The sequence below is a fragment of the Ursus americanus genome, chromosome 25 (assembly GCF_024610735.1).
Source record: "Ursus americanus isolate L20-20 chromosome 25, mUrsAme1.1.p, whole genome shotgun sequence".
Classification (NCBI taxonomy): domain Eukaryota; kingdom Metazoa; phylum Chordata; class Mammalia; order Carnivora; family Ursidae; genus Ursus; species Ursus americanus.
Genome location: NC_142151.1, coordinates 18,241,320 through 18,268,264, shown reverse-complemented (window position 1 = coordinate 18,268,264; position 26,945 = coordinate 18,241,320). Strand labels below are relative to the sequence as shown.

The 26,945-nt window shown below is 35.4% G+C and overlaps 1 protein-coding gene and 1 pseudogene across 3 annotated transcripts in view; both read right to left on the bottom strand.

The window, feature by feature from the left end:
- The window catches only part of PIK3C2G (phosphatidylinositol-4-phosphate 3-kinase catalytic subunit type 2 gamma), a 354,209-nt gene that overhangs the window by 242,413 nt on the left and 84,851 nt on the right, over positions 1 to 26,945 (bottom strand). For all 3 annotated transcript variants that reach the window (XM_087855664.1, XM_045781381.2, XM_045781382.2), the window contains exons 9-13: positions 21,860 to 21,982; positions 17,244 to 17,277; positions 12,173 to 12,368; positions 7,049 to 7,171; positions 551 to 682 (exon numbers count right to left, since the gene is read on the bottom strand). In XM_087855664.1, the coding sequence (XP_087711790.1) occupies positions 551 to 682; positions 7,049 to 7,171; positions 12,173 to 12,368; positions 17,244 to 17,277; positions 21,860 to 21,982 (608 nt within the window). The remainder of the gene's footprint in view (positions 1 to 550; positions 683 to 7,048; positions 7,172 to 12,172; positions 12,369 to 17,243; positions 17,278 to 21,859; positions 21,983 to 26,945) is intronic.
- Positions 12,381 to 17,203, bottom strand: LOC123781711 (serine/threonine-protein phosphatase PGAM5, mitochondrial pseudogene; annotated as a pseudogene).

The window sequence follows — 26,945 nt, the reverse complement described above, 5'->3', positions numbered from 1 at the left end:
TCTAAGTATTAATTGTTCTAAATCCTTATGGTGAAGTCAACAGTTAATTTTGCAACGGCCATTAGTTCTGATAGAATATCTGTACTTATAGTTGGTTTACTTTTCTGAAAAATTTCTCTTAAAGTTACCAAATATTTTCTTCTTGGCAATAAAAGATCAGCAGGCCAGTTACATTGTATAATTTTACTTCAGCCAGAATTCCATGACTCACATTGTTTCTAAATGACAGTACCAATCTAAGTCATTCTGAATTACTAATGACGAAGAAACTGGTCAGAGAAAGAAAAGCAATTGAAATTGGTTATGCCAATACCTTTTTATTATAAATGACCCAGTTGACAAGTTGAGCATGAGGCCTGTTACTAAAGCCATTTCTACATTTTTGCTTCTCAGCTTCACTTTCGACAGTCATGATTTATATTGAGCTACCTCAATTTTGGAATAAAATGTCCTCTTGATTTTCTCATTATTTCATGTACTGCAAAACAGTCATTTCCAAGGAGGTTTTTATTGATATGAGAGCTTTATTAAGAAAAAATGATATACTCACTCTTTTGGAAACAATGGAAGACAAGTCCAAGCCAGTAAATTGGCATTATTGGTTGCACAGACAATGCCAAACAATCTTATGGTAAGCATGGATTCCCTTGGAAGTGACTTTATTTCAAGAGGAAAATTTATCCTTAAAATAAAGAAAAAAGCAGATTATCTACCCAGTTACAATGATACTTTCATAGGTACTTTTTAATATAATGGTATGTGATAAAATTAAGTTTTTGAATTGAGGGATCCTTTTGAAATTTTGTGTTTCATCTTCTAAAAATGGAAATATGGCAGAAATACATAGAGTACTGAGATTGGTTATTCAATCAGTGGGGATTCCTTTAATTATAATTTTGACATGTAAGCTTATTTTTAAAAAATATGATGACTTATACATTTACTCTTTGTAAACATAGAGGAAAGAATAACTAACATTGTCTTACGGAGTGGGGGGAAGGAAGGAAACAACTTGAAATGGGTCTTAAAGAGTAAGATGGCTATAATTAGTGGAGATTTGGAAAAGAATATTCCAAGAAGAGAAAAGTACAAAGACAAGGTCATTTACGCATGAAAAGATTAAGTGTAGCTGAGAAATGGTGAGTAGATCATTGTGGCTAGAACGAGGGATGTGGTCAAGTTGGTTGGGGAAGTTACAGATGATGTCATTGAAAAGGTAGGTAGTTGCCAGAATGCTTAAGAACTCTGTATGCCAGGCAAGGGAATTTGAGCTTTTTCCTAATGCAAAAGGGAATATTTGAACAAAACAGTTAAAAGTAGAGTTGTTTACGATCTTAAATGTGAACCATTCTGGGTAATGATGAGATCCCCAGGCATTTGGGGGATGATTGGTAAAATGTAATGGACATACAATTTCTGGATAGGTCAAGGTGAAGGAACTCCAAATACAGATCCTAGATGGATTGTAGATATTGGGCAAAAAATGTGGCCAAGGATAAACACAGGATTGTTAGTGGTGAGAAAAACTTGAATTCAGATACTGAACCCATCAATATATAAAAGAGAATGTCTAGAAGGTCACTAATGATACTATAAAGACTGGGAGGGACACACCTGGGTGGCGTAAGTGTCCAAGAAGAAAAAGCTTTGACAGAAAGTTGAGAGTGTGATCTGAGGTCTCTAATGGTGGGCAGGGAGAAGGGTGCCTTTCTTTCCTTTTTGGAGTCATCTCAGTTATATAAAAATGGTCAGATTCTATCATAAGAATATCAAGACAAGTATGGCATTTAGGAGAGATCAATATATGAGACAAGGAAATGAAAGACATCAAGAAGCTTAGATGGGGCAATATGTTTGCTAGACAATGAGAATGCTAGGAAGAAACGGAAAAATTGAACAGAGGTTAGCAGATAAGTGAAGACTCATGGGAAGTGATTCACCAAGGGATGGGAAAAAGAAAAGAAGTAACTAGAAAAGCAAATGGGACAGCTTGTACTATAGACTATCTGATGGTATTAGGTATGAGGAGTATGTCAAATAAGACATTGGTGACACCCTTTTATGAGTGTGGGGCAGTATCCAGCCTAAGAAATGATGAGGCATCAATTCAGCCTAGTGACCATACTGGTTTTAAGGAAGTACACATCTATCTCCCCAATACACTCTTCCCTGTGTAAAGAGCCCCAGATCCAAGGTGTCAATAAAGCGGCTAACAAGAGGGAAGTCAGAAGGGCTATTTTAGAAGTAAAATTAATAAGTAATATTTGACTCACAGTATATTAGTAGAATTATGAAGAATTAAAGATGAATTCTAGGCTTCTAGATTATGTTATAGTGGGTAACTTTAACTGATACATAAATATAAAAGAAAGAGGACATTGGGATGGGGTAATATGTGCAGTTTAAGGCATGATATAATTGAACTAATAATAACTGTGAAATGTCAATATGTAAGCTGTGTGAAGAGGACAAGTCAGAAGTTTGGATCTGGATATATCTGTATTCAAATACTGGCCCTATGACTAATAAGCCTCACTTTTGCTTATCCACATAATGGATCAAATATTATATAAGATAATAGGTGGCAAGCGGTAGCAATACATTAGCAATGCATTTATTATTCAATCAATAATATAATAATTTATATAAGCCATTATAGACAGGCAAAATTTAATTCTAGATAAAAGTAGGGAAGGGAAATAAAGGGAAGACTATGGTAAAGAAAGTCTATTTGTTCAAGATTAGCAAAGTTTAGATCATTAAAAAATTAATTTGTTTTACATTTAGGTCTTTAAAAGTCTTTCTTTTCCTTCATATTCTTTCATACTCATAATATCAACTGAAGACCATGTGGACATACTTCTCAGCTTATAAGCAGCTCTGAAACTCAACATAAAATGTTGATGATCTTGTGGAATGCATAATAATTTCTTGAAAATTCTCTCTTACTTGTAATTGATTTTCTATTCGATTTTCATATTTCTGTGCTAGAATGGAAGCTATAATTTCACTTTATTCCTCACATAATCTAGAGTGTTGTTTTCCTCATTTAGTCTGGCTTCTTCATGTATAACTTCACTTATTAGTGAGCTTTCATATCAAGAATAACAAAAATTCAATAAGTTACAGTGGATAGTTACTGTCAATCTCCATTTTGTCATTTTATTAATAAAAATAAATTCTTCTAGGGTAAGAATACATGCTCTCTAAATAGTTATTTATTCATTTATTGAATACATATGGATTTTTAAAGCCAGAATAATCTCATACTCACTGGAAAATCTTTTTTTTTTTTTAAACTTCTACATAGCTATCGAAAAATCAAAAGAATGAACTTTTAGACAAAAAAAGAAGAAAAATACTTTAAGGGACAAATCAATAAGTGAAGTTGAATTGCTTGTTTTTATGCAAGCAGCTGGCATAGACCTCAAGTTTTAACCATATATTTGCCTTACTCTACTGTTGAAAATGAATAAATACTATAATTTTTCTGAAATATTTTTTTCTTCTATACGAAATAGTTTTCCTAAGATCAGAGTAAGTTTTTCATAGTGAAAATGGGAGATTTAATCAAGTCACAATGTTTAGAACTCTCCTTTTAATACTGATATAAAGCAATACACCATTGTAAGGATTTTTGTGGTGTGAAACAGGGATCCATTACAGGATTTTTAAACAGAATAATAACATAGCCTGACTTACCATTTTAAAAGAAGTCACTTTAGCCACTGTGTGAGAAGGACTATTAGAGGCGCAAGAGAAGTAGGGAGACCAATATATACCTACTGTGGTAATTCAGGGGAGACAGAATGAGGGCCTAGACCAAAGAAAGTGATGAGAAGTAATAGTCTGGAAATATTTTGAAGGCAGAGACTATAGGATTTCTTGGACATGGGATCTAAGAGAAGGAGATTCAGGGTAGAGAGGTGACCTGAACAACTGGAACTGAAAAGGATAATCCAAGGCTATCCACAGATGGAAGAAGTTTGGAATGTAAGGTTAAGAGTATTGTTTTAGACATGTTGAATTTAGAAGTGTGAGGTTTATGACTGATGCCTGGGTTGGTGATATAATTTTTGGAGATGCTGGCATATAGATGGCATTTAAAGCTATGTGACGATAAAAGAATGTTAAAGGAGCAAGGTAAATACAACAGAAAAGAGGCATAGGTGCTAAGACCATGATCAGTCTGGGTAAAGAAAAGAAAATAGAGAAGGAATGTCCAGTACAGGAGGAGGAAAGCAAAAAGAATATGGGAGCTAAGTAGAGAGCATATTTCAAGACAGAGGGTGAGATCAACAGTGCCGAATGCTCCTAAATAGATCATGTAAGATGAAGACTGAAAACCCAACACTAGATTTAGCTATGCAGGTCACTAGTGACTCTAATGGCAATTTCAGTGAAACAGAGGTGATGAAAGCCTAATTGGAGTATATTTTAGAGCAAAGAAAAGAAAAAATACTGAAGAAAGTGAATATATACAACTCTCTGGAAGGGTTTTGCCCTAAAGCAGAGGGGAAAAAATAGGGTGGCTGCTGGTAAGAGAATGCAGTAGAACTTGTTTTTAAATTTAAGATGCAAGAACTACTTATAGAATATAAATACTCTGCCAAGGATTTTATATGTTTTAAGAAATAGTACACAAATCACAGTAAAAACATCAGCTTTGGAGTCTCGAGAGTAGGTCTGAGCACTAGTTCTGACATTTACTCATTGTGGGACCTGGGGCAATTTAATTAAGCTTCATAAACCTCAATATTCTGATCTTTAAAAAAGGACGACAATATCTGTTTCATATTTTTGTTGTTGAGATAATATATTTGGGGTATATAATGATGATTGAAATATATAGTCAAAATCTATGTCACATATTATTAAACAACAGAGTTTCTGTCCTTAAGTGTACAGTCTAGTAATGAAATGTATAATCAATTATAGTGTAACATATGTTAATAAAATACAAAAAGAATGCTACAGGCACCTAGAAAAATGGTAAATAACTATTTTAATGGAAATGAAATAAAATGAAAATAATTCTAGGGTGAGGTCACTAACTCTATTGAGGGAAGCAAAAAACAGTAAAGATAACACATGTACAGTCTTGAAGGAACAGAAGAAAAATATATCAGTGTAATTATTCCAACAACAATAATGATTTCCAATTTATTTGGGAACTTTTCTGGGGGGGAGATTTTTTTAAAATTGACTTTAGATTTAGTAAGTTTTTTCTTGAATTAAATGATAGCATATATCTATCAGTTGAAAATTAATCTGATTTTTTGAAATAGCTAGGAGTAAGTTTTAATTAAGTCAGAAGAATAATTTTAGTCATTGAGCTGATTAATAACATTTTTAAAGAATCACTTGTTACATGAAATTCATTTATTTGCCCAAGAACACTTACTGAATTCTTACTCTATCTGATACTGCTGCTGCTAAGGCCAGAATGAAAAATTTTAAAAAGAAAATAAAATGACAAAAACAAAAAAAAAAAGATCTTTGTGTCATTTGGCAAAAGCAAACAGAAATACAAGCAAACACATTCAAGAGGGGACCATAAGAGAGTAGACTGAGGTTTACATCAACTAACAAAAGAAAAGTGGCAAATCATTTCTAATGTTACAAAGAAGACTTTACAGAGAAGGTGAAAGAGTGTCTTGAAAGATAATTGGGTGTTCCCAAGGTGGGCAGTAAAGGCACTGTGCTCTTGACAGATGGAGGACCCCTAGCAGAGGCATGACTTCTCAGTTTATAGTTAGGAGAAATAGATCAGATGCAGAATGACTGGGTGCAGGGCCATGGAGTGGGGTTAACTACAGAGACAAAGGTGCAGAGATCGGTAGGGGCCAAACTACTGGGAGTCTTGTGTGCTGTGCTAAAGGATTTGTATTTTACCTTATGAGAACTGGGGAACCACTGAAGAATTTTACAAGCAGAACTCATTCTGTGCAATAGAAGAGGATTTTGTAATTGAAGATCAGGTCTTCTGACAAAGGAGTTAAGAAGCTAACCAAAGAAGGGAAGATAAATGTTGTCATAGTCCTAGTGGAAGGAGGAATTGCTTTCATGGAAGGAAACATGGAGTACATAAAAATTGAAGGCCACATGTCATGTCTCCATTGACTGCAGTAACACTAAGATTAGGATAAGTGGTGCTATTTAACACCATACTTGGGAGTCCCAGAAATTTCAGCACGTATTTCTCAGTGAAAAAGCACAATACTGGGGAGTCAAATCATCTTTGAAGAAAGCCAGATCTGGTAAAGGGCTGATGAGATGTAGGTAAGTTTTCTACTATTTGAGGTAGGAAGATAACTGACTGTCAGTGCAGCACAGGAGACCCCAGAGAAATGACTGAAAGCTAGTGGAGTAGTGTCATAGGAACAGCAAGGGAAAGTGGAAGTATTCACAAAATAGCCATACATAGGGCCTATGAACGTCCTGAGATTCTGCGTAAAGTAAGGACTTGAGGTGGAGGAGGGGGACAGAGGGGAGCAAGAAGGAATGAATTTTGTCAAGAAGGTACTTTTTTTCTTCTTGATTTAATAAGTCTCTATAAAATGAGAAAGTAGGAGCCAATCACGTAAAATTAGATGGTAGTTTACACATGTATAGATAATTATTATCAAAAAACTTGACTATTTAAATAAATTTATAATTGGCTTTCATGGGCAAGTGGAAATTACATGTTATTAGGTAATTTCTTTCTTCATTGTTATACCTGGAATCTACTTTCCCCAAACCCAAATAGAGGGTATCCCTTATATCCATAGTCTATGAATGATTAAAATTCTGTTTTTTCCAATTTCTCTTTTTGATTACTTTGGTAATATGGATTAGACACTTGTCTAGATTTCTAAATGGACTTTTAATCTGTTGAACTGTACAGTCAGTTATCTATTAGCATGAGCTTTTCTGTCACATCACTGAATCATATCAACTGGCAATATTAAAAAAAAAAAAACCTTCCACTTTTAAAAAAAAGAGAAAAAAGAATCCTTGATCTTTATTATATAAATGACACTGCCAAAATAAAGATTAAACTTACGTTTCATTCCAGTTGACCAAGAGAAAAAACAATTTTTTGACTGGAATACTTCTGTAGCTTCTCACTTGGCACAACTTCTTTCCAGCATATGTAAGCCAACAGGAGAAAGAAAATGCTTTATAGCTTAAAAAAAAAAAAATTCAATAACCTGAAAACTATAAAGAAAGTTTTCTATATGGGTCAATTATTTTTATAGTTAAAAGTCAAATGAAAAAGTTACATCCGATTGTATAAAGTATGTTTTAAAAATTACTTTAAAAATTTATGTTGGGTAACATCAGCGAGATGGTACAACAGAAAGCCCCAGACTCTCCTTCCCCCATGGAAACACCAATTCAATAATACACGGATCAATTTCCTCTGTGGGAAATTCAGAAGCAAGAAGCTCTTACACCCCAGGCAAGTGCAAACCAGTCACACAGAAATCACTAGGAAAATTTGTGGCACTCCTTTTCCAGAACTCCTTCCCTGGCAGAGTGCAGTTGATCAGGAGGAAACTCCCAACTCCCAGCTTTTCCCTGGGAAAGAGAAGACTGGAACATATGTCTAGCATTCAGACTTTTTAAGGGGCTACCCAAGGGACTAGTTTATGTCCTACCTAAATCTAAATGCTGAATAGGAATGGGTGCCAGGTTGGGGGCCTCTAAGAACAAAGCCAATGGTTTGAACTAACACAAATTCACTTACCACTGTCCCATCTCAGGGCAAAATGAAAAGGAAAAAAAATCCCCAACTCAGTGCAAAATAAACAGTAAAAAAAATCCCAACTTATGGCTTCTCAGTGCAAAATGAACAGGAAAAAAATCTGGAAGAAATCCCCAACTTCTGGCTTCTACAAGGGGAGAAAAAGAGTTGGTGCGTGTGTCCAATATTTCAGCTTTTTGGGTGGTGGCCTGAAAGACTGGTTTCTGTCACCCAACTCATAGCATAGATGGGACCTGGCATACTCTGGATGCCAGGGAACAGCTGAGAATCAAAAACAGCTGGGGGTAGGGCTACTGAGTGGAGTCAGTTAAGCATCTGCCTTCAGCTCAGGTCGTGAGGCTACATCAGGCCTACATCAGGCTCCCTGCTCAGTGGGGAATCTGCTTCTCCCTCTGCCCCTCTCCTGCTTATGCTCCCTTTTTCTCTCTCTCAAATAAATAAATAAAATCCTAAAATAAACAAACAATAAACAACAAACAAAAACAGCTGGGGAGCTTACAGCAGCACCAGCAAACTTGGTAGTGCCACAGAGAGACACTGGGGGAACAAGAAATTATGAGCTCCTGAAGAAGGAAGCAAAACATCTCTAATTGGGAAATTTACACACACAAATCCAGAGAAGAGAAAGGTTTGAAAGGCCCCAGAATCTCTAGTTGTGCTGATTGATGACATTCTTTCTCTGTATGAAACCAATCTATAAAGACTGTATTCTTTCAAACGCACAGACTCTAGAACAAAGTAACAAGGCATACAAAGAAAAAGGGAAATATGGCCCAACAATAGGAATAAAATAAATCTCCAAAAACCGATCTTAAATAAATTGAAGTATATGAATTACCTGACAAAGACTTCAAAATGATCATTATAAAAATGTTCAACAAGCTCAGGAAAATGATGCATGAACAGAATGAGAGTATAAACAAAGAGACAAAAAATATTAAAAAGAACTACACAGAAATTTTGGAACTGAAGAATGTAATAACTGAATTGGAAAAAAAAATTACTAGAAAGGTTCAAGAGCAGACTGATCAAGCAGAAGTAAGAATCAGTGAACTCAAAGATAGGTCATTTGAAGTTATCTAATCAGAGGAACAAAAAGAAATAAGAATGAAGAGTAAAGAAAGCTTAGGGAACTTCTGGGACACCATCATCCAGACAAATACACATATTATGTGAGTCCCAGGAGGAGAAGATAGAGAAAAAGAGGCAAAAAGCTTTTCTAAAGAAACAATAGCTGAAAAGTTCTCAATTGTGTGTAGGGAAATGGACATTCAGATTCAAGAAGCCCCACAAACCAAACTAGGATGAGCCCAAAGAAGACCACACTAAAACACATTAAAATCACATCATCAAAAGTCAAAGACAAAGAATTTTGAAAGCAGCTAGAAAAAAGTGAGCCACCACATAAAAGAGAGATCTCATAAGTTCATCAGCAGATTGCTCAGCAGAACCCTTGCAGGCCAGAAGGGAGTGGGATGATATAGTCAAAGTTCTGAAGGACAAAATTGCTAATTAAGAATATTATATCTGGCAAAGGTGTCCTTCAGAAATAAAGGAGAAATACTTTCCCAAATAAACAAAACCTGAGGAATTTCATCACAAGACCTGACTTATAAGAAAAGGCTAAAGGTAGTCTTCAAAGTTGAAATGAAAAGACGCTAGCTAGATAGCAACGCAAAAGCATACAAAAGTACAAAGGTCATTGGTAAAGGTAAAAATGTAGGCAAATACAGAATACAGTAAAATATTTTAATAATGGTGCATGAACCACTTTTAATTCTGGTATAGAATGTAAAGGGCAACGTATTAAAAAAACATAATAATAAAAATATGTAAAACAGGGGGCCTGGGTGGCTCAGTCGGTTAAGTGTCTGCTTTCAGCTCAGGTCATGATCCCAGGGTCCTGGGATCAAGAACTGCATCAGGCTCCCTGCTCAGTAGGGTGTCTGCTTCTCCCTCTACCCTTCCCTTGTGCTCATGCTCTCTCTCTCTCAAATAAATAAATAAAATATTTTTAAAAATATGTAAAACGAAGTGATGTAATTTGTGATATCAATAACATAAAGTGTGGTGAGGGGAGGAAAAAAGAAGCGTGGTGAGGGGAGTAGAGTTTTTGTAAGTGACTGAAGTTGTTATCTGCTTAACAAAGAGTGATTGGCTAAAAAACAAGATCCAATTATATGCTGCCTATAAGAGACTCACTTTAGATTGAAGGACACACAGAGGCTGAAAGTGAAAGGACAGAAGAAGATGCTCCATGCAAATGGCAATCAAAAGACAATAGGGGTTGCCTTACATAACATAAGACATGATAGCCCTTAAGTCAAAAAATGTCACAGGAAATAAAGATGGACCTTATATAATGATAAAAAAAGGGTCAATTCATCAAGAGGATATAACAATTGTAAATATATATGCACCCCAAATTGGAGCAAATATATCAAGCAAACGTGGACAGAACTGAAGGAAGAAATAGAGAGCAACACAATAATAAGAGATTCCAATAGTCCACTTTTAATAATGAATACAACAACCAGACTGAACCTAACAGATAAATACAGAACATTCTATCCAACAGTAGAATACACATTCTTCTCTAGAACACATGGAACATTTTCTAGCATAGATCATGTGTTAGGTCACAAAACAAGTCTTAACAAATTTGAAAAGACTGAAATCATACCGTATGTATTTTTTTTTACCACAATGGGATAAAACTAGAAATCAACTGCAGAAATAAAACTGGAAATCAGTGAGTTAAACAAGAAATCAAATGGGAATTAGAAAATATATTGATACAAATGAAAATAAACACGCACCATACCAAAACTTATGAGATGCGGCAAAAGCAGTACTGAGAGAAGTTGATAGCTGTAAATTCCTACATTAAAAGAAGTATAAAAAATAAACAACCTAACTTTATATTGAAAGAACTAGAAAAAGACGAACAAACTAAGTCCAAAGTTACAAGTAGGAAGAAAACCATAAATATTACACCAGAAATAAGTAAAGCAGAGAATAGAAAAAAAAGGGAAAAAAATAAACAACACTGTCACACCATATATACATGCAGGCTCATGCATATAGCTTTATCCGTATTTATCTGGCTGCATAGTTTTTCCATATTAATTAAAATTAATAAGTATTTACTAATGGTTAAAATATTGTAAGAAAACATCAGAGTAGCAGTATATTATATTATACAGCAGGCCTTTAAATTTTCATAAAATTAAGAAAGAAAAGGCATAAAAGAATCATCCCATGGGTTTAAAGAAATATGTGTATGTGTAGATAGGTAAAGAGTGTTTTTTACATTCTCATCCCATGGATGAATCGACTGATTAATTGATTTTTAAAAATTTTATTTATTTATTTATTTGACAGAGAGATAGAGAGGGCTCCTGCGTGCACAAATGGGGGGAGGGGCCGAGGGAGAGGGATAAGCAGATCCCGTACTGAGTGGGGAGCCACACACAGGGCTGGATGCCAGGACACTGAGATCATGACCTGAGCTGAAGTCAGACACTTAACCAGCTGAACCACCCAGGGACCCCTCACCCCATGGATTTAAAGAAATATGTGTATGTGTACATAGGTAGATAGTGTTTTTTACATACAAAAGTACATTTTCTAATTAACTTTATAACTACTTGTACAGGTCAGTTACTTGCAAAAATACATATAGCATTTTTTCTCTTTTTACTGAAATGGTTTCAGCTTTTCTTTGAGGTGCTAAATGCAGTGGGTACAATAAATCCATTTATAAATTACTATAATCTTATTAGCTTTAATTGATTTAATCTGCATTCTCTTATAGATTTAATCTATAAGGAATTTAAAATAATGATTATAATATTAATCTAATTATGTTATTCAAAAAAATACTACATAATAGAGCCAACCTACAATCTAGCAATGCTCCATGCATAATTGTGGTTAATTTCCATTGTAACTCAAATAACTCTTGGCTAATTCCCACTTTATCAAGGTACTAATTTCACAAAATATCTACCACTCACAACTTGATGGGTATCAGAGTGCTTTTTTCCTATTAAGTACTACTCCCTATGTGTGTGCTTTCTCTCTCTGTGTGTTCTATTAATTAGCATTAGTCATTTAAACTCAACTGTTAAAAAAAAATTAGGGCAATTACTAAATAGGATGAGCATTCTGTTTCCCTAATGATATACTGACAATATGTAGCGATTTTTAATATGGAGAATGGGAAAAGACTTGAGGGAAAAGGAATGTGCATTTGGGAATGAAGTTTTTAAAAATGGTTTTAAGATAAATCTACACTGGTTAAGTTTCAAAATTTTATGAAATATTTGCTCCTGCAAAGAAGAATAAGACAAATTATATTCTAATTAGAAACCATGTAAAAATTAACATTTTTATGAAAAACTCACCACCACTCACCTCTGCACCCAAGTCTCTGGAACATTGTGGACTGCATACACTGTGAAGCTAAGGTGGGAGTGGAGCCCACGATTTACACAGGAAATGTCATCAGGCACATTTAGAAGTTGGAAATCTGCATAAAAGCTGCAGCAATAGGCATTGATAAGATGGAAGATGGATCTGGATAGTTCAGTTGTCACCTTCTCTATCAAGCCTAAGGGAAAGAAAGGACAGAAATCAGGTCATCTTTGAAGGGCCATACTTATTATAAGCCATCAATTACAGCTTTGAAATTTCTTATTATAAATTTTAAATAAAATTTAATTAAAATAACCATCCACCAACTGAAGCCAATTAGCCATCTGTGCCTCTGTATGCAGCCTGAATTAGCTGATAGTAGTGTAGATAATCAATACGCTTTCATATCTTCAGTTGCAGAAATCTTGGAAGCATGGCCTTTAATCATAAATCAGAGTTTTGGATTATTAATTTGGCATTCTATAATTTGCAATGTTTTGCTCTACTTTATGATTGTTTAGATTTAATTTTCAGACAAAGAACATGTTTTCTAATGGCTTGTAAGTACTTCAAACAAATCCCATCTAAAAATTAATCATAATAGATTTGACCATGCTATGATGTTTACCATTAACTGAACACTAATCATATACATTGTGCTGCTGTAAAACGAAAACAGTAATAGTACCTGGATGGGATCTGAAATAAGCCTGAAATGAAAGATTTATGATGCTTACTAAATCTCTTCAAAATCAAAGCCTAAGTTTTACTATTAGTTATTTAAGAGGGATTGTTGATTATTTCTAATAGTGACTTGTCATGAAGGAAGAAAAATGAAAAAAAAAATGACTAAGTACAGGGGCTAATAGCTCCAAGCGTGTATTAAATAAAGGCATACCAATTTATCCTAGACCATATGAAAAAGACCTAATCACTGAATTTAAGGTAAACTTCCCTGGCTTTCATTCTTCCAATAAACTCTTTCCTGGAAAAACTCCTACCTGAGAGGAAGGAAAAAGAGACTGATGAAATGGACCAGGTAGTACAGGTAGTGGACTCTAAATTAAAATCAGGAAAGATGACGCCATCACAATGGAGAAGCTTACGAGGATGATGAACGTCATCCCACTGGTGGAGTTCATTGTCAGACCTCTTAATGGGGCCAGTGAATAATTCTCACTACTGACATTTTGAATGCACATACATTATGTATGCACATACATTAATATGCTCACGACTTGTAATTGTTTTAATATTCCACTATAGTAGTGTTTCAAAAGTTAAATGAGTAATTTCAAATATAAAATCTCAAACATTATTATTTTTTAAGCCAGATCAGGAAAATCTTTGACAAACATTTAAGCGATAAAAGGGTTTAGGGAATGAAAGACTGTATGAAGTGAAATAAGTTGTGAATGGAAGCTCTGGTGCCCTCCTCGGAGTCTCTCCTGCCCGACCGGCTTGGCTGAAGGAGTCTCCGGAGGTGTCGCACAGCAAGCTGTGGTCATGGTCAAAGACCCCTCGGTGTGACTCTGTTCGTCATCCTCACACAAGCATCTGTCAGGCTTCGTCCAATCCCCGAAACAGGACTCCTAAAATCCTACAGGTTCGTTCTGGTTGACAAGCGTAAGGGAGAAAACCCTGAGAGGCTGATCTGATCTGAATGAGATCCTTTCCCATGCTGGGCCAGAAGAACACGCTGAAATGCCACATTTTTTTCTACTTTTCCGCCACTTCGTCCTGGAGAAATTACATGGAACCACAGCTTAGCCTGTAGAGGGAAGATGGAGAAGGAATCTGTGTTTTTCAGCGGCAGCCACTGACCTGGGCACACAGCGGAGAAGAGCAGGACCTCGAGGCCCTCCTCAGGGGCGGGAGATCTTGTTCCGAGGCCTGAACCCTGTGTACCCGAAGGTCCTGAGCGCTGCGTGGGCGCTGGGCGGGACCACCAAGTGGATAATGCAGCCACTGTAGAGGGAGAGGCGGAGCCAGCCCTGTGGAGGAAGTATGGCGCCCGACACAGCAGGTTGCGAAAGACCGCATGGCAGATCTCAGAACTGTTCCGCGGCCTGGCATCTGCCGGGTGGATGCGGTTTGGGAAGACACCTCCCTTCGGGCTCTGTCTTCATAATACCCTCAGTCTCTGGCTTCCACTGAGACTTGGGCAGGGTCGGATCCTTAGGCTAGATGGGGGCGCCTTCCCTCAGCAAGTCTGTGCCGACTTTGCAGGCCGCTGGCATGTGGTTGCTGATGATGTCAGCGGTTTCTATTGCGTGGGTCATGCAGGAATGCTCAATTTTATTAAGCTTCAACGACGAGCTTGCAAGTCGGACACCAGTTAGCTTCGCCCGTTTGCCACCTTAGGGGAGTTGGTAGTAAAATCCTTTTGGGAGGAGGCGTCCATGCGGTACTGGGAGTACCTGATGAGGAAGATGGGCTGCATGGCCTGGCCTTCGTAGTGGCCCAGCCTGGGACCCCAGTTATCCCCAGACTCCAGGTTCCACTCCCACACACTGACCTGGACGCAGCTCTCATCTGTCCCGGATGGCGTCCCAGACACCCCTGCAGCAGACGGCCCCGCCCCTAGTGGCGGTGGCTCAGCGCACTTCTGGGGCTGCGCGGGCGCCCCCAACTCCTCAGAGAAGAACGCTGTGACGGACCCCCCCAGGCCTTGAGGAGTCATCAAGAGACGAGTAAGCAGATCGTTAGAAATTTTGTTCTTAAAACCGGCTGTGATTTGATGCATGCCAAGTCAAGTCACACAGTAGCACTGTTGTTTTTTCAAACACATGCACTTCTCATCAAGTTGTTTCTGAAGCATAAATTTCTTGTAATTTCCAGTTGTTTTTAAAAGAAAATAATACAAAGAGCCAGCTTTTTCCTCCATTAGTCTGCAGTGTTCCAATACCGGACAATTTGGCTACTCAAAGAACAGGCCATTTTCAGCACGGAGCTGCTTCCCACATCCTTCCCCTAAGTAGGTCTGTCCATAATTGAACATTTTTTGTTGTTGTTGTTCAACACATGCTATTATTCACTTAGTTATTCATAAATTTGTACAAAATTTATAAGATGGCCAAATTTTACTTGAAATGGTGGCCTTTATTAAAACAGTGAGGGGACAAGCAGCGTGAAAGAGCTCTAATTAATATTCTCTGAGAAATCAGCAGTAGCAATTAATAAAACAGAAGAGTAAAGTAGCATAAAAATAGTTTTTAAAGAGGACTCATCAAACTCTGGAGGCCAACCAACAGGGATTCTCCTGAACAACAGAGGCAGGGAATTATAAATTTATAGAAACATGTTTCCCAGTCCCCACATTGTGCTGTTTGGTACTCTGAAGCAGAAAGTACAAACTTCTTGTTAATAATTCCCAGTCTTGTGCAAATGAATGTACATTTAAAAGAAATCATGAAGTTGGGTCAGAGATCTTATTAATTCAAGCCCCAGCATGTATTTTGAGAAACGTTAATTATTTGGATAATTACTCAAACTCTACTCTTGACTTCCTGTGCAGAAATACAGTTCTTGGTTATAATTTGCTTTTTTGGGGTAGTATAGAGATGTGTGCTTATGCATTATGCTTTACTACCAGAACTCTGGATGAAGAGTACATTTCAGATATCATCAGAAATGTACTAGGGACTCAAGATACTGGGCTTGGTGGTGAAATGTGGAGTAATAATGTTTATCACACCTGATTTTACTCTGGGAAAGGAGTTACAGTATCATAAAATTGAGAAACAGTGGCAATATATATTTGATTAAAATACATTAATTAGAATCTGTGATGATTTAACATTGAATATAAACCTTTGGGAACATTCCTACAGAGTTTTGTGGAATCTTATATCTCAACCCCTGAGGAATATGGGATGAAGGGATTTTATTCCAACATTCCTAAAAGAAAGGAAGATTCCATTTAAGCATACCTCCAGCTTGTCGACTACTCATTCTATCACTTGGACTCTGTTGGTGATATTGTTAGGGGGCGTCTATCTTTTCCTTTCCTCTATGATGTTCTGGAGTTTTATGAATGCCTGGAACAGGGATTTTTGCACTAGCCATTTGTTTGTTTTTTTTCCATGCCCTTTGCCATCCCATTTTCCTCTGTGATGTGAAGTGAGGGAGTTCTTCAAATGTAATTATGTCTTTTTTGAGTGGTGAGAATTAGAGTTGAGAGGATATCCCTCTGCCCATAACTTTCTCCAAAAAAAACGATTAAGGCTTGGAGGGCAGGTTGGGGTTATCACTTGCACTTCACTGTGACCTCTACACCTAGAGTGTGAGTTGAACATCTGTGAGTCATTTCCCTTGAAGATACTCAGAGTATTGATATGCCAAATACCATTTGCTTTTGCAAACAGGTACAACTCTAACCACACCCTGCACATTAAATACTATGGTGTCTTCTATGTATATTAGGGAAACTTAGGATCAAATAATTAATTCTCTTAAGATCACAGAGTCAAAAAGTGACAGAGTTGAAATTAACCAGATTTCAAAAGCTGGGTCCTTTGCTCTACATCACACTATTACTCATCCACTGTTTTCTGTAGAGGCAAAGTCCTCCTGTGGCTTGCCGTTTTATAGGCTCAGAGCCTCTGTGAACACTAATTATTCCAGAACCTAATCCTTCTACATATTATGTTAGATTAGTCTTTCAAATAGAGTTTGAATTTAAATCTGAAGTTAGTGACTTTGAAGAAAGACATCTGCTACTTTTCTGACTCTTCTTACATCAAAATATAATTAGCTAAATAAAATTTTATAGTTTCTTAGAATAGTTATAAGAATATTTTCAGTATTCCTTTCATTTTTATAGATCTCTTGACTTTTCCCATTTCTTAAAAATGTCAGGCTAGAAGTTTAGAGAGTGGATTTTTATTCACTTGCTGAGTAATCATTTCCATCATTAAAAAGAGTTTTAGCAAAGCATTTTCACTTCAAAAAATATTTGTGTACGTTGTGTATGTGTATTACCTTGATATTTGGATGAAAAATTGAAAAAAATTAAATTATTTTGGGTTCTATAACTTTTTTTTTAAATGTGGGTACATGTATGTTTTACCTCTTGCTGAAGTCTCTGAATTTTGATGAAAATTCTGAAAAAGAAAAATAAGTGCAAAGATACAATTGTTATTTAGAAAACAAAGTTCACAAAACAATCAAACTGATAATATCCAGATCTAAACACTGAAATTTCTCTGGCATGGTAAAAACACAAAATATTTATTGGTATCACATATCAATGTTGCTTAATAAACAGAAGGAACCTAAATTATAAGATGAAAGAAAGGCCTTCTGAATGTTTTAATAAACAATTTAGGTTTTTTGACTGAAAAAAGCTTAGAATAAATTCAGCCTGTTTGATATTATTAGAATAGTTCTCTATATACTGGCTAACCTCAATTCCCCTTCCACAGCAGTGAATGATTTTTTTTGAAATAAGTGCATTTGAATTCTCTGTTTAATATTTCCAGTTCTTATTATTAGCAGTCATTCAGTTGCAAGCTTTGGGCTGCAAAGAAAAGAAGGCTGGATGGAGGTGGGCAAAATTATACAGACTCATGATACAGTTTCATTTCTTTATTTATGTTTAGGAGATTTTTAAAAACTGATAGTAAAACATTTGTGACCATATCCTAAATTTTAAAAAGTACTATCTGAAATTTTATTTTTTGTTGTCATTTTAGTTCACATCAATTAGTATGGTTTTATTTATTTATTTGCTTGTTTGTTTATTTGTGTTTATATTTGTTGGAGGCCTAGAATTACTTTAGTGGTTTAGGAATTGCTGGTGATAAATTCATTATCACAAAAACTATGTAAGATGATTCACAGATTCACTAAAAATAAGGTTTCAGTCCAAAAGCAAACACATTTTCAAATATAATCCATTTTAATCAAAACTAAATTTTTAAAAATTTTGTTTGGACAAGTTTGCTTTTAATTAATGAAAGCCTGATTTCTCAAACAAACTAAGGAATAATTGTTTTCTTATAACAAAGAACTTGCTACAATACTCCTTGAGAGAGAAAACACTTCTATCATGTTTAAAATGTAATTAAATTTATATACAGCTTTTCACTTAAAAGCATTGTTCACATGAACCCTTTCAGAAGCATTTCTGTTAGGTATAATATTTCATCTGAGCATAGTTTCAACCACTAGGCTTAATAAGTACACAAGATCTTCACCCCATCCATGTGGGTGAGACTATTAAAGATGTTAGCCTGACTTAACTAGAATTCAGTTTATTCAGAAATATAAACTTGTATTTTAAAATCACCATGACATCCACCTACAGCACAATGTGTAAGACCATATTTTTCACTTTGTGTTTCATTTATTGTGTGAACGTGTAATGGAAATATATTATGTGAGACTCTGGAATATAATTTTGAAGGATAGAAAATTGTTTCCAATGCCGAATGAGAGCATGAACAAGAGTATAACTGCATTTGTGATATAATTCATCATCTTGCCAAAACTTACATTTAATAAATACCTAATTACTTCTCTGTATGGCAGGAAATAGTCTCTTGCAAGTTGACCAAAAACTGCAGCCAAGGGAAAGGAAAGCTTCTCAAATTTGAGTTTGTTGGCAGAAGATTCATTTTTCTCAGTATTTCTTTAATCTTAGGTTCATCGTGGGTAGACACACTGAGATACTTTGGCATTGTTAACTGCAGTTGGTTACTATACAAGTTCTGAAAAATGTACTTACTGTTTGTACCAATATTCTTATATATAGGTAGGCTCATGGTTAGGTTAGAGAAAGAGATGAACAAAAAGTGTGAAAGAAGGTGATACAGAATAAGTGAACTTCTAAAGTGTGTTCAAAATAAGAATCTGCTTATTAAGTGGTATTAAACTATCTAATTTTTGCCATTGACATATATGAAATAAAACTAGTGATTATCAACTCTTAATTTTTATTTGTCAGTAATCACATATAATTTAGTGCTCATAAGTATATAAGAAATGTTAAATGTGAATATGAGCTTTTTTTGAGAATTATAATTGTTATAGCTTTCCTAGGAAATACTCAGTTTCTCTTTGAAGGATTCTCTTGGCTTCAGCTATATTGAAGATTTGATATTTCTGAGAAAATTGTTATATTTGTTCTTTTAGGGAGTTTCAGAAAAATGAATGTTCTAAAGATAAAGCTTTTTGTATCTAGTAATATTTTAATAGCATTTGAAGGGCTTTATCCTAAAATTAGATTTTCCTCATTCTTTGATCAGTGGTTTGTTTGTACTGATTCACTGAGAGCTGGACATAAAAACTGAAGCACAACCAAGTGGTCTTAACAGATGGGAGGACATGTGTCCACATTCATGCATGTGATCTCCTCCTCTGGCAAAAGCTCACATCTGTCATGAGGCTGGCTATAATCAATCGTTGTGAGAAAAGGAGGACCTGAGTGGTGCTTGGGCAAATTAAAACCCTCATGTTGGCTACATGAGGAGGAGTCCAACAACTACCACCAGTACTATCCCCACTACCTCCAGTAATAAGGTGACTCATGCAAGAAACATTATCCTCTGGACTATTATTAACATTATTTGTAATGCTCATAGAAACTCTGCAAATTCTGTTATTTATTTAATTTTTTGTGCATGCATACGATGAGAAAAGCTAAAACTCAGAGATGTGAATTAATTTTCCCAAGGATGTTCAGCTAAAAACTGGTAGATATTGAGTTCAAATCATATTTGCATGACCCTAACCTCTTTGTATTTTATTGTCAGGTCTAGGTGCTTATAATGTCTCCCACTGTGATCATCTAAGAGAAACTAGCTGCTTGTTGAAAGTTAACTCTCACTACCTTGTTATCCTGACATAACTTTAGCTATTGGAAAGCTCTTCTTAGCATCATATAATTCTTAAGTTTTTGAGTTCATGAAAATACTTACTTTCACAACATACTGATTATAGGCTTTTCAAGACTATATAATTTTCCCACTTTGACACAGAATAAAAAGTATGACCAGATTAAATGTGATCACTTCAATTTTTTTACCTTGTTATCATTTGAGAAGACCATGGATATTAATATGTACATATAAGAACAGCTTTGGAGACTACATAGTTATTTCATTTTCTTCTATAATTGGAAGGTGTAAGAGTAGATATTTTCCCATTAAGAAAAATGTAATAAACAGTTATTAATTTCAGACATCAAATTTTGGTGGTTATTGATTATATTGTTTAAATTTTGATTTCTTCTTTGCTTTGGGATTTTAGTTTTTAATGGATGCTTATCTGGAAAATCTTTTGGTAGGATGATTCCACTGCTCCTGAGTCATCACTGTCACTATGTAATGCAAATAAGGTATTTAAATTTCTATATTCATTATTACTCTGTAATTACAAAAACAAGTTCTAAGAAAATAAGACATATAAAATCCAACATTGAGAAATTACTCATTTTTTTCAGTCACCTACTTGAAACAATGATGATGATTTATATATACTAATATAATTGTCCACTTTCTGAATCAATCTTTTTGAAATTTCAAGGCTGGCATATTCAAGGTGGCCTGTGCTGTTCCTTTCCATGCAGATAAGGAATGCATGTAATCACTCTCTGTTATAAAGTTTCATATATATTGACGAAGAGGCTGCCAGGCACTTTTTCATATTTTATTTTATTTAATCATTATAGCAACCCTATTATTAATTACTATTATTCCAATTTTACAGTAGAAGCCTGGCATATTCAATGTAGTCTGTGCTGTTCTTTTCCATGCAAATAAGGAATGCATATAATCACTCTCTGTTATGGAGTTTCATATATATTGAAGAAGAGGCCTGGGTTCAGATCTCTATTTTGCCACTTATTAATCCTCTGTACACAAGCATTCTAAGCCTCAGATTTTAATAATAAAATTAACATTAAAATACCAACTTCATGGCATTGATATGACGATGAATTGAAATAAAATGAAAATGAAATAATAAATAAGTGAAATTATTTTATTATTGCAGTGCACTATCAAGTATTAGTTATTATTATCATCATCATATCTTTCTGCTTCATCATTTGCTAAACTAATAACAAGATTGAATGAATTTATTGTAACCAGATTTCTTCATCTTTTTCTTGGGCAATAATCACCCATGTAGTTCTACATCAGATTTCTGAGATTTTAAAAAAATCACATAATACTTATTTTTTAAACCGAAGAAAACAGGATATTATTTGATGATGTGGGATCATATAAGCAGTGTGCATTGCAAATTCAGCAAAAGATAGCACAAAAACTGGTCTTTCCTATATGTGTGCTTGTCCACGTAAGCATGGATTCTTACCCATGTATATACTGGTGCACATGAGAGCCATTTATAGTCTATATAAACACTTGCCTGTGAATGTTATTATATAAGCATATTCCTCTAGGTAGGATGGTAGGATTGATTTCAGTCTCACTTGGAAGATATATTGCAGTTACAAACTTTAAAGGTGTAAGAAATTTCCTTTTAATTTAATTAAATCCTTTTGGTATAATAGAATCAAGTTTCCATTAGCCCCAAATGATTGAAATATATATGTGCACACACACACACACACACACACACACAAACACACAATACTTACTCAAAATTCTTTCACTCTTCTTAATTAATTATTGAACTCAGGTTTAAAATAATTACTGTATAATAAATGGGTATATTTACCTCTGTTTTCCTCCGAAGAATTAGACTTAGTTCATTTACAGCATCTGTAATTTGTTTGGTCTCCACACACCCCAGAACACTGCATATATTTTTTACTTCTTCAATAATATTATCTACATTTTGCTATGGATGAAAAATAAGATGTAATTTAATTGGAATACATCTTACGTCTTTTCCCGATTAAGAAAACACAATTACTCGATTACAACATGGGGAAGAAAAATTTATGAGTAGTTCATATGGAAAAAGCCAGTTGTTTCATTTGTGTGTGAACTCAATATGAGTCAACATTGTGACATGCCTAACAGAAGACCTGCTTCATTATTAAATTAAATTGAAAGCCATATACTCTCCATAACTAGAAAGTTAGTATCCCCACCACATTTTCCATGAGTATAATCTGACCAGGAGTTTAATTCTGGTACAACATTTGAGACTGGACTTGACAAATTAGACTTTCCCAAAGAAGAGAAACCCAACTATTGATATACTATTAATATACTTATTCTGAACAGTGTAGTTGACTTTGTTTTCAGCTCTACAGTAAGGTTATGTGTGCTAAAATCCTGGTTCTGCTCTATTTGTACCTGCGACTATTATCAAATTATTTAACTTCTGTGGATCTAAGTTTTCTTTTCTGTAAAATTGGAACAATAATAATTAATTATAGGGTTGTTATAATGATTAAATAAGATAAAATATGAAAAAGTCCCTGGCAGAGAATAAGAGTTAAATTTTAGCTAATTAATTAATTTTTGATTTTTATTCATTCACACAAATTTTTCATTTTATATGAGAAATCAGACACTGTACATCTCCATATAACCAATAAAATAAAAACTAAAAGGTAATAAAAACTATGAGAAGGGCATGTATTAGGTGCTATGTTTAGTTTTCATTCATACATTCAAAGTAGATGCGTGATGTGAATTTGTGGAAATCCTTAGAATATTACTAATTAAAATGCAAATGCTGAGTTGACTTGGCCAGTCAGTAGCTAATTTACGTCATCTCTTAACTCTAGTCTTGAAGTGCTTCATATCTGATTTATCTCATTTAATCTTCCTCAAATTCTGAAAGATAAATATTATATTCATTACATTCCTGAATCGCTGAGATTGCTAGAATATGTTAAGTGAAATGTTCCAATAGTAGAATTAACTTGATGATTAATTGGATGTGTGGACAACAAAAAGTTTGGATTTAAGTGATTCTAAAGTTTTATGCTTAGGAAACCAAGAAGATGCTTAGGAAACCAAGAAACCAATTATGGCAACAAATTTTGGGAAGATTTTTGATGAGATTGTGATGCATGCGGTTTTTGATATGCAGAGCTTGACCTTCCACAGTGACGACCAAGCAGACACAACCTCCAGATATTGGTCAATGCAGTGAGATTCTAGCTCTGCCAACTGTTGGATTGAGAAAACACACACACACACAGAACACATGCTCATATAAACACTAGATGAACTATAGGAAAAATGTGTTAAGTATATAGCTTAGCCCAAAACAAAGATAGGATAAATTTCTGGGTGACAGAAATTTAAAGAGGGAACTTAAAGCCAGAGCAGTGTCTTTAACAATGATGCTACAATGGCCTAAGGGAAATACCAGATTAGATTTAGGCCTTCAGGCTCAGAGACAAGTTTACCGCTCAGGACTGGACAAGTGCTGCGATTTTAGACCTAAACCAGTAGGGGGGAGTAGGGAAAGGAGCAGATCTGGAGCTGAAATCTCTGAATACACTGGATAGACTGTTACCTGCAAAAGGTGGGAGAAGAAAAACAATGCCTACTGACCAAGAGAGCTTTTGAGAAAGCCTCTCTCTACCCAGGAGCTTTGAGTGAAGAAAATGATTACCTGAAAAACTGTATGTGTAGCTGTGAAGTATGGATTTATACTATGGCAGGAATTTATGCCAAAAAATTGTGCCAGAATGTAGTGACTGTTTTGGACCCAGGCAGAAGCACATGCAAAATTGCTATATGGAAACACTTTCCTAAATTCCAAAACCCTGGAATTTCCTCTGGTATATACACACATGGGTATATGTGTGCGCATGCGCGCGCGCACACACACACACACACACACACACACACCCTCGTAGAAGGTGATGGCTGATCCACCATATGAGAGATTCTACAGATTATGAAACATGCATTAGTCCCTGATTTGAAGTGATATTAAAGCTAAATTTGAGCATAATTTTCATAGAGGTGACACCTGGCCAAGAATTTGATTGGACTGTCTAAACAGAGACTATGGAGGAAAGAAAAATTGAACACTGGGTATGTAACATTTCAGAACATCTAATATTTAGGTGATGGGAATGGGAGTTTGTGTCACAGATGGAGCACAGAGTGCTGAGACCGGAGCCAGAAGACTATAGTTTAATGGGCATAAAGTAAAGGTAGTTGATGGTACTAGGAAACTTTAGCTTAGAAGAAAAAAAAAAGAAAAAGGAAACATGATAACTATTTCAAGTAGTTGAAGGCTGTTTAAGTGAAATGTGATTAATTTTACTGTAAGTAGCCCTGGAATGATAAATTAGAACAAATGGTTGCAAACTTAGAGACATTCATTTTGACACAGTATGAGGAAAATCTTTATAAAAATTATTTTGTTGAAAATTTGAGAGACTGTTCTGTCAGTAGAGAATTACTCCACATTACAGGTATGCAAAGAGTCAGGAATATCGAGAGATTTTTGCATTATATAGGATTTGAACTGGACTACCTCTAAATTCTTTTTATCTCTGTGACTCTTCGGGTTAGTGAAAACTGACGGTAATGCACTTTTGTTATTTTATATGCTATATCCCCAGCTTATCTTAGGAAATATTTGATGTATCATAGACTCTGAGGAGCAACATTCTAATACTTTAGGTATTAAGCATATCCTAAAAGTATTTTGAACACTGGAGAAGATAGGTGATAACTTTTCTCCTCTGCATCTTTCTGGAAGACAAAACAAAACAAAACAAAACAAAACAAAACAAAACATATCCTTCCCTCCCCACTGTTATTTAGCTGTGATGAAGACCAGAGGAACAGCCATGTAAGAGCTTGCTATTTTCCAAGTTTTTATAAACTTTGATGAGTTTCTATTTATATTTACACACTGAAAAATGCCAAATTCAATTAATGAGTTTCGAGACAAATTGAGAAGTTAAAATTATTTTTGTTCCAGATGAAGTAGTTAGGGCTATTATAAATTGCTCTTTAAAGATTAAAAATAGTCTTTGGAGGGGTGCCTGGCTGGCTCTGTCAGTAAAGCATGTAACTCTTGATCTCAGGGTTGTGGGCTTGAGACCCATGTTGGGTGTAGAGATTACTTAAAAATAAAATCTTTTTAAAAATAGTCTTTGGAGTTCCATTTCAGCTTAAAATGTAGATATTTGGTCACACCATAGCAATGAAAAAAGGCAGGTAATATACAAAATCATAAATTTTTCTGACCTCAGTAGAGATTTGAGGTCACAAGTGACCAAATATACTGGATTCCAAAGAATGATAGGCCCCTCCAAGGAGAGATGGGGCATACAAAGTCTTTGACCTTTAGCAGAGCACAGGAGAAAGAGGTGACCACTATACAAGAGGATAAGAACAAATTAACTAAAATTATAACAAATTCTTAAGTGGCCAGGTAGGAACTAGCATGTCAATTTGGAATATCTGGGAGTCTAAAACATAAGAAGAGTTTACAGTCACTATTTAAGTTATTTTCCATGGATGCTTACCAGCTGTTCAGGAGAAATATTGTTCAGGAAAATGAAGGTCCATTTAGCGGTCTAGTATGTAGCAGATGATCAGCTGTTTCTGGGAGATAGGCACAAAGGCCTGCCCACTTCTGTGGGCCCACTTCTCTAACAGGAAGTAAAAGTCTTACGCTGATGCGAAAAGCTAGGAAAACGATAACACTCAGAGGGGCAGAACACTCTCTGTCACCCTGATCCCAGGCAAAAAAATCTTACTTTTGGGGGACAGGAAGAGAAACCAAAGCACTCTCCCTGTGGGTGAGAGCTAGACATAGCTGAAGATCCTTTGCCAGTGAGGGAAAAGTAAAAGCAAAAACCTTTGGGCCATGGGGAAGGGGAAGGATACTCTGTCTTGAGTCAAGGATCCTACCTGGATACCAATCAGAGGCCAAGTACTAGTGTCAGAAAGGGCAGAAAATCATCTTCTGCTTAAGACTAAATACAGATATAAGACATAGTTTGGCTGCCAGGTGGAGGGGCAGGGATTCTCAGAAAGTTCCAATCTTGAGACTATAGAACACAGTCTGCCTATGGCTGTGACTGATCATTACAACACAGACCTCCCTTTACCTTACTACAGAGGATGAGTCTATTTTGAATAATAAACAAAGAGCAGAGTAGTGTTGGGGGAGAGACTAGAGTATTGAGAGGGACCATCTTTGTGGCATAGCGAGCAGGGATTGTTGAAAGCTGAAAATGAAGCAAGAATACTGAGGAAAGAATTCTGGCAGCACAAGCCCCACTGTATGTACAGGTAATAGTGGCTAACCACTGTTTGAAGGAATCTGAAGCGTGAAGTGCCCTGATGATAATGATAGCAAAAACAAAACATGAATAAAGCACAAATCTTGGCTAGATTATATCTACCATGCATAGTAATGGCATAACTGAGGAAGAACATTGCCCATTTCCAGGTGTGATTTCAATTTATCTCATTCTCTACTATTCTCCATGTGTTGTTCAGCATTCAATCAAAAATTACAATTTGCATAAAAAAGCAAACAGCAACCCATTGTCAGTAGATGAAACAACTGACAAATCTATGTATGACCTACATATTGGAATAATCAGACAAGTTACTTTAAAATAACTATAATTAACATGTTACAGGATCTAGTAAATATGGACAACATGTGTGATCAGATAGGGAATTTCAACACAGAGATGGGAACTGTATAGAAAAGCAAATTTAAATTTTAGAAATATAAAAATAAATGTGATATTAGAGCTGAATTCCTTCAGTGAGCTCATCAGCAGATTGAACGTAGCTAGGGAAATTATCAATGAAATTGAAGATAGGTCAAGAGAAATTATCCTAACTGAATC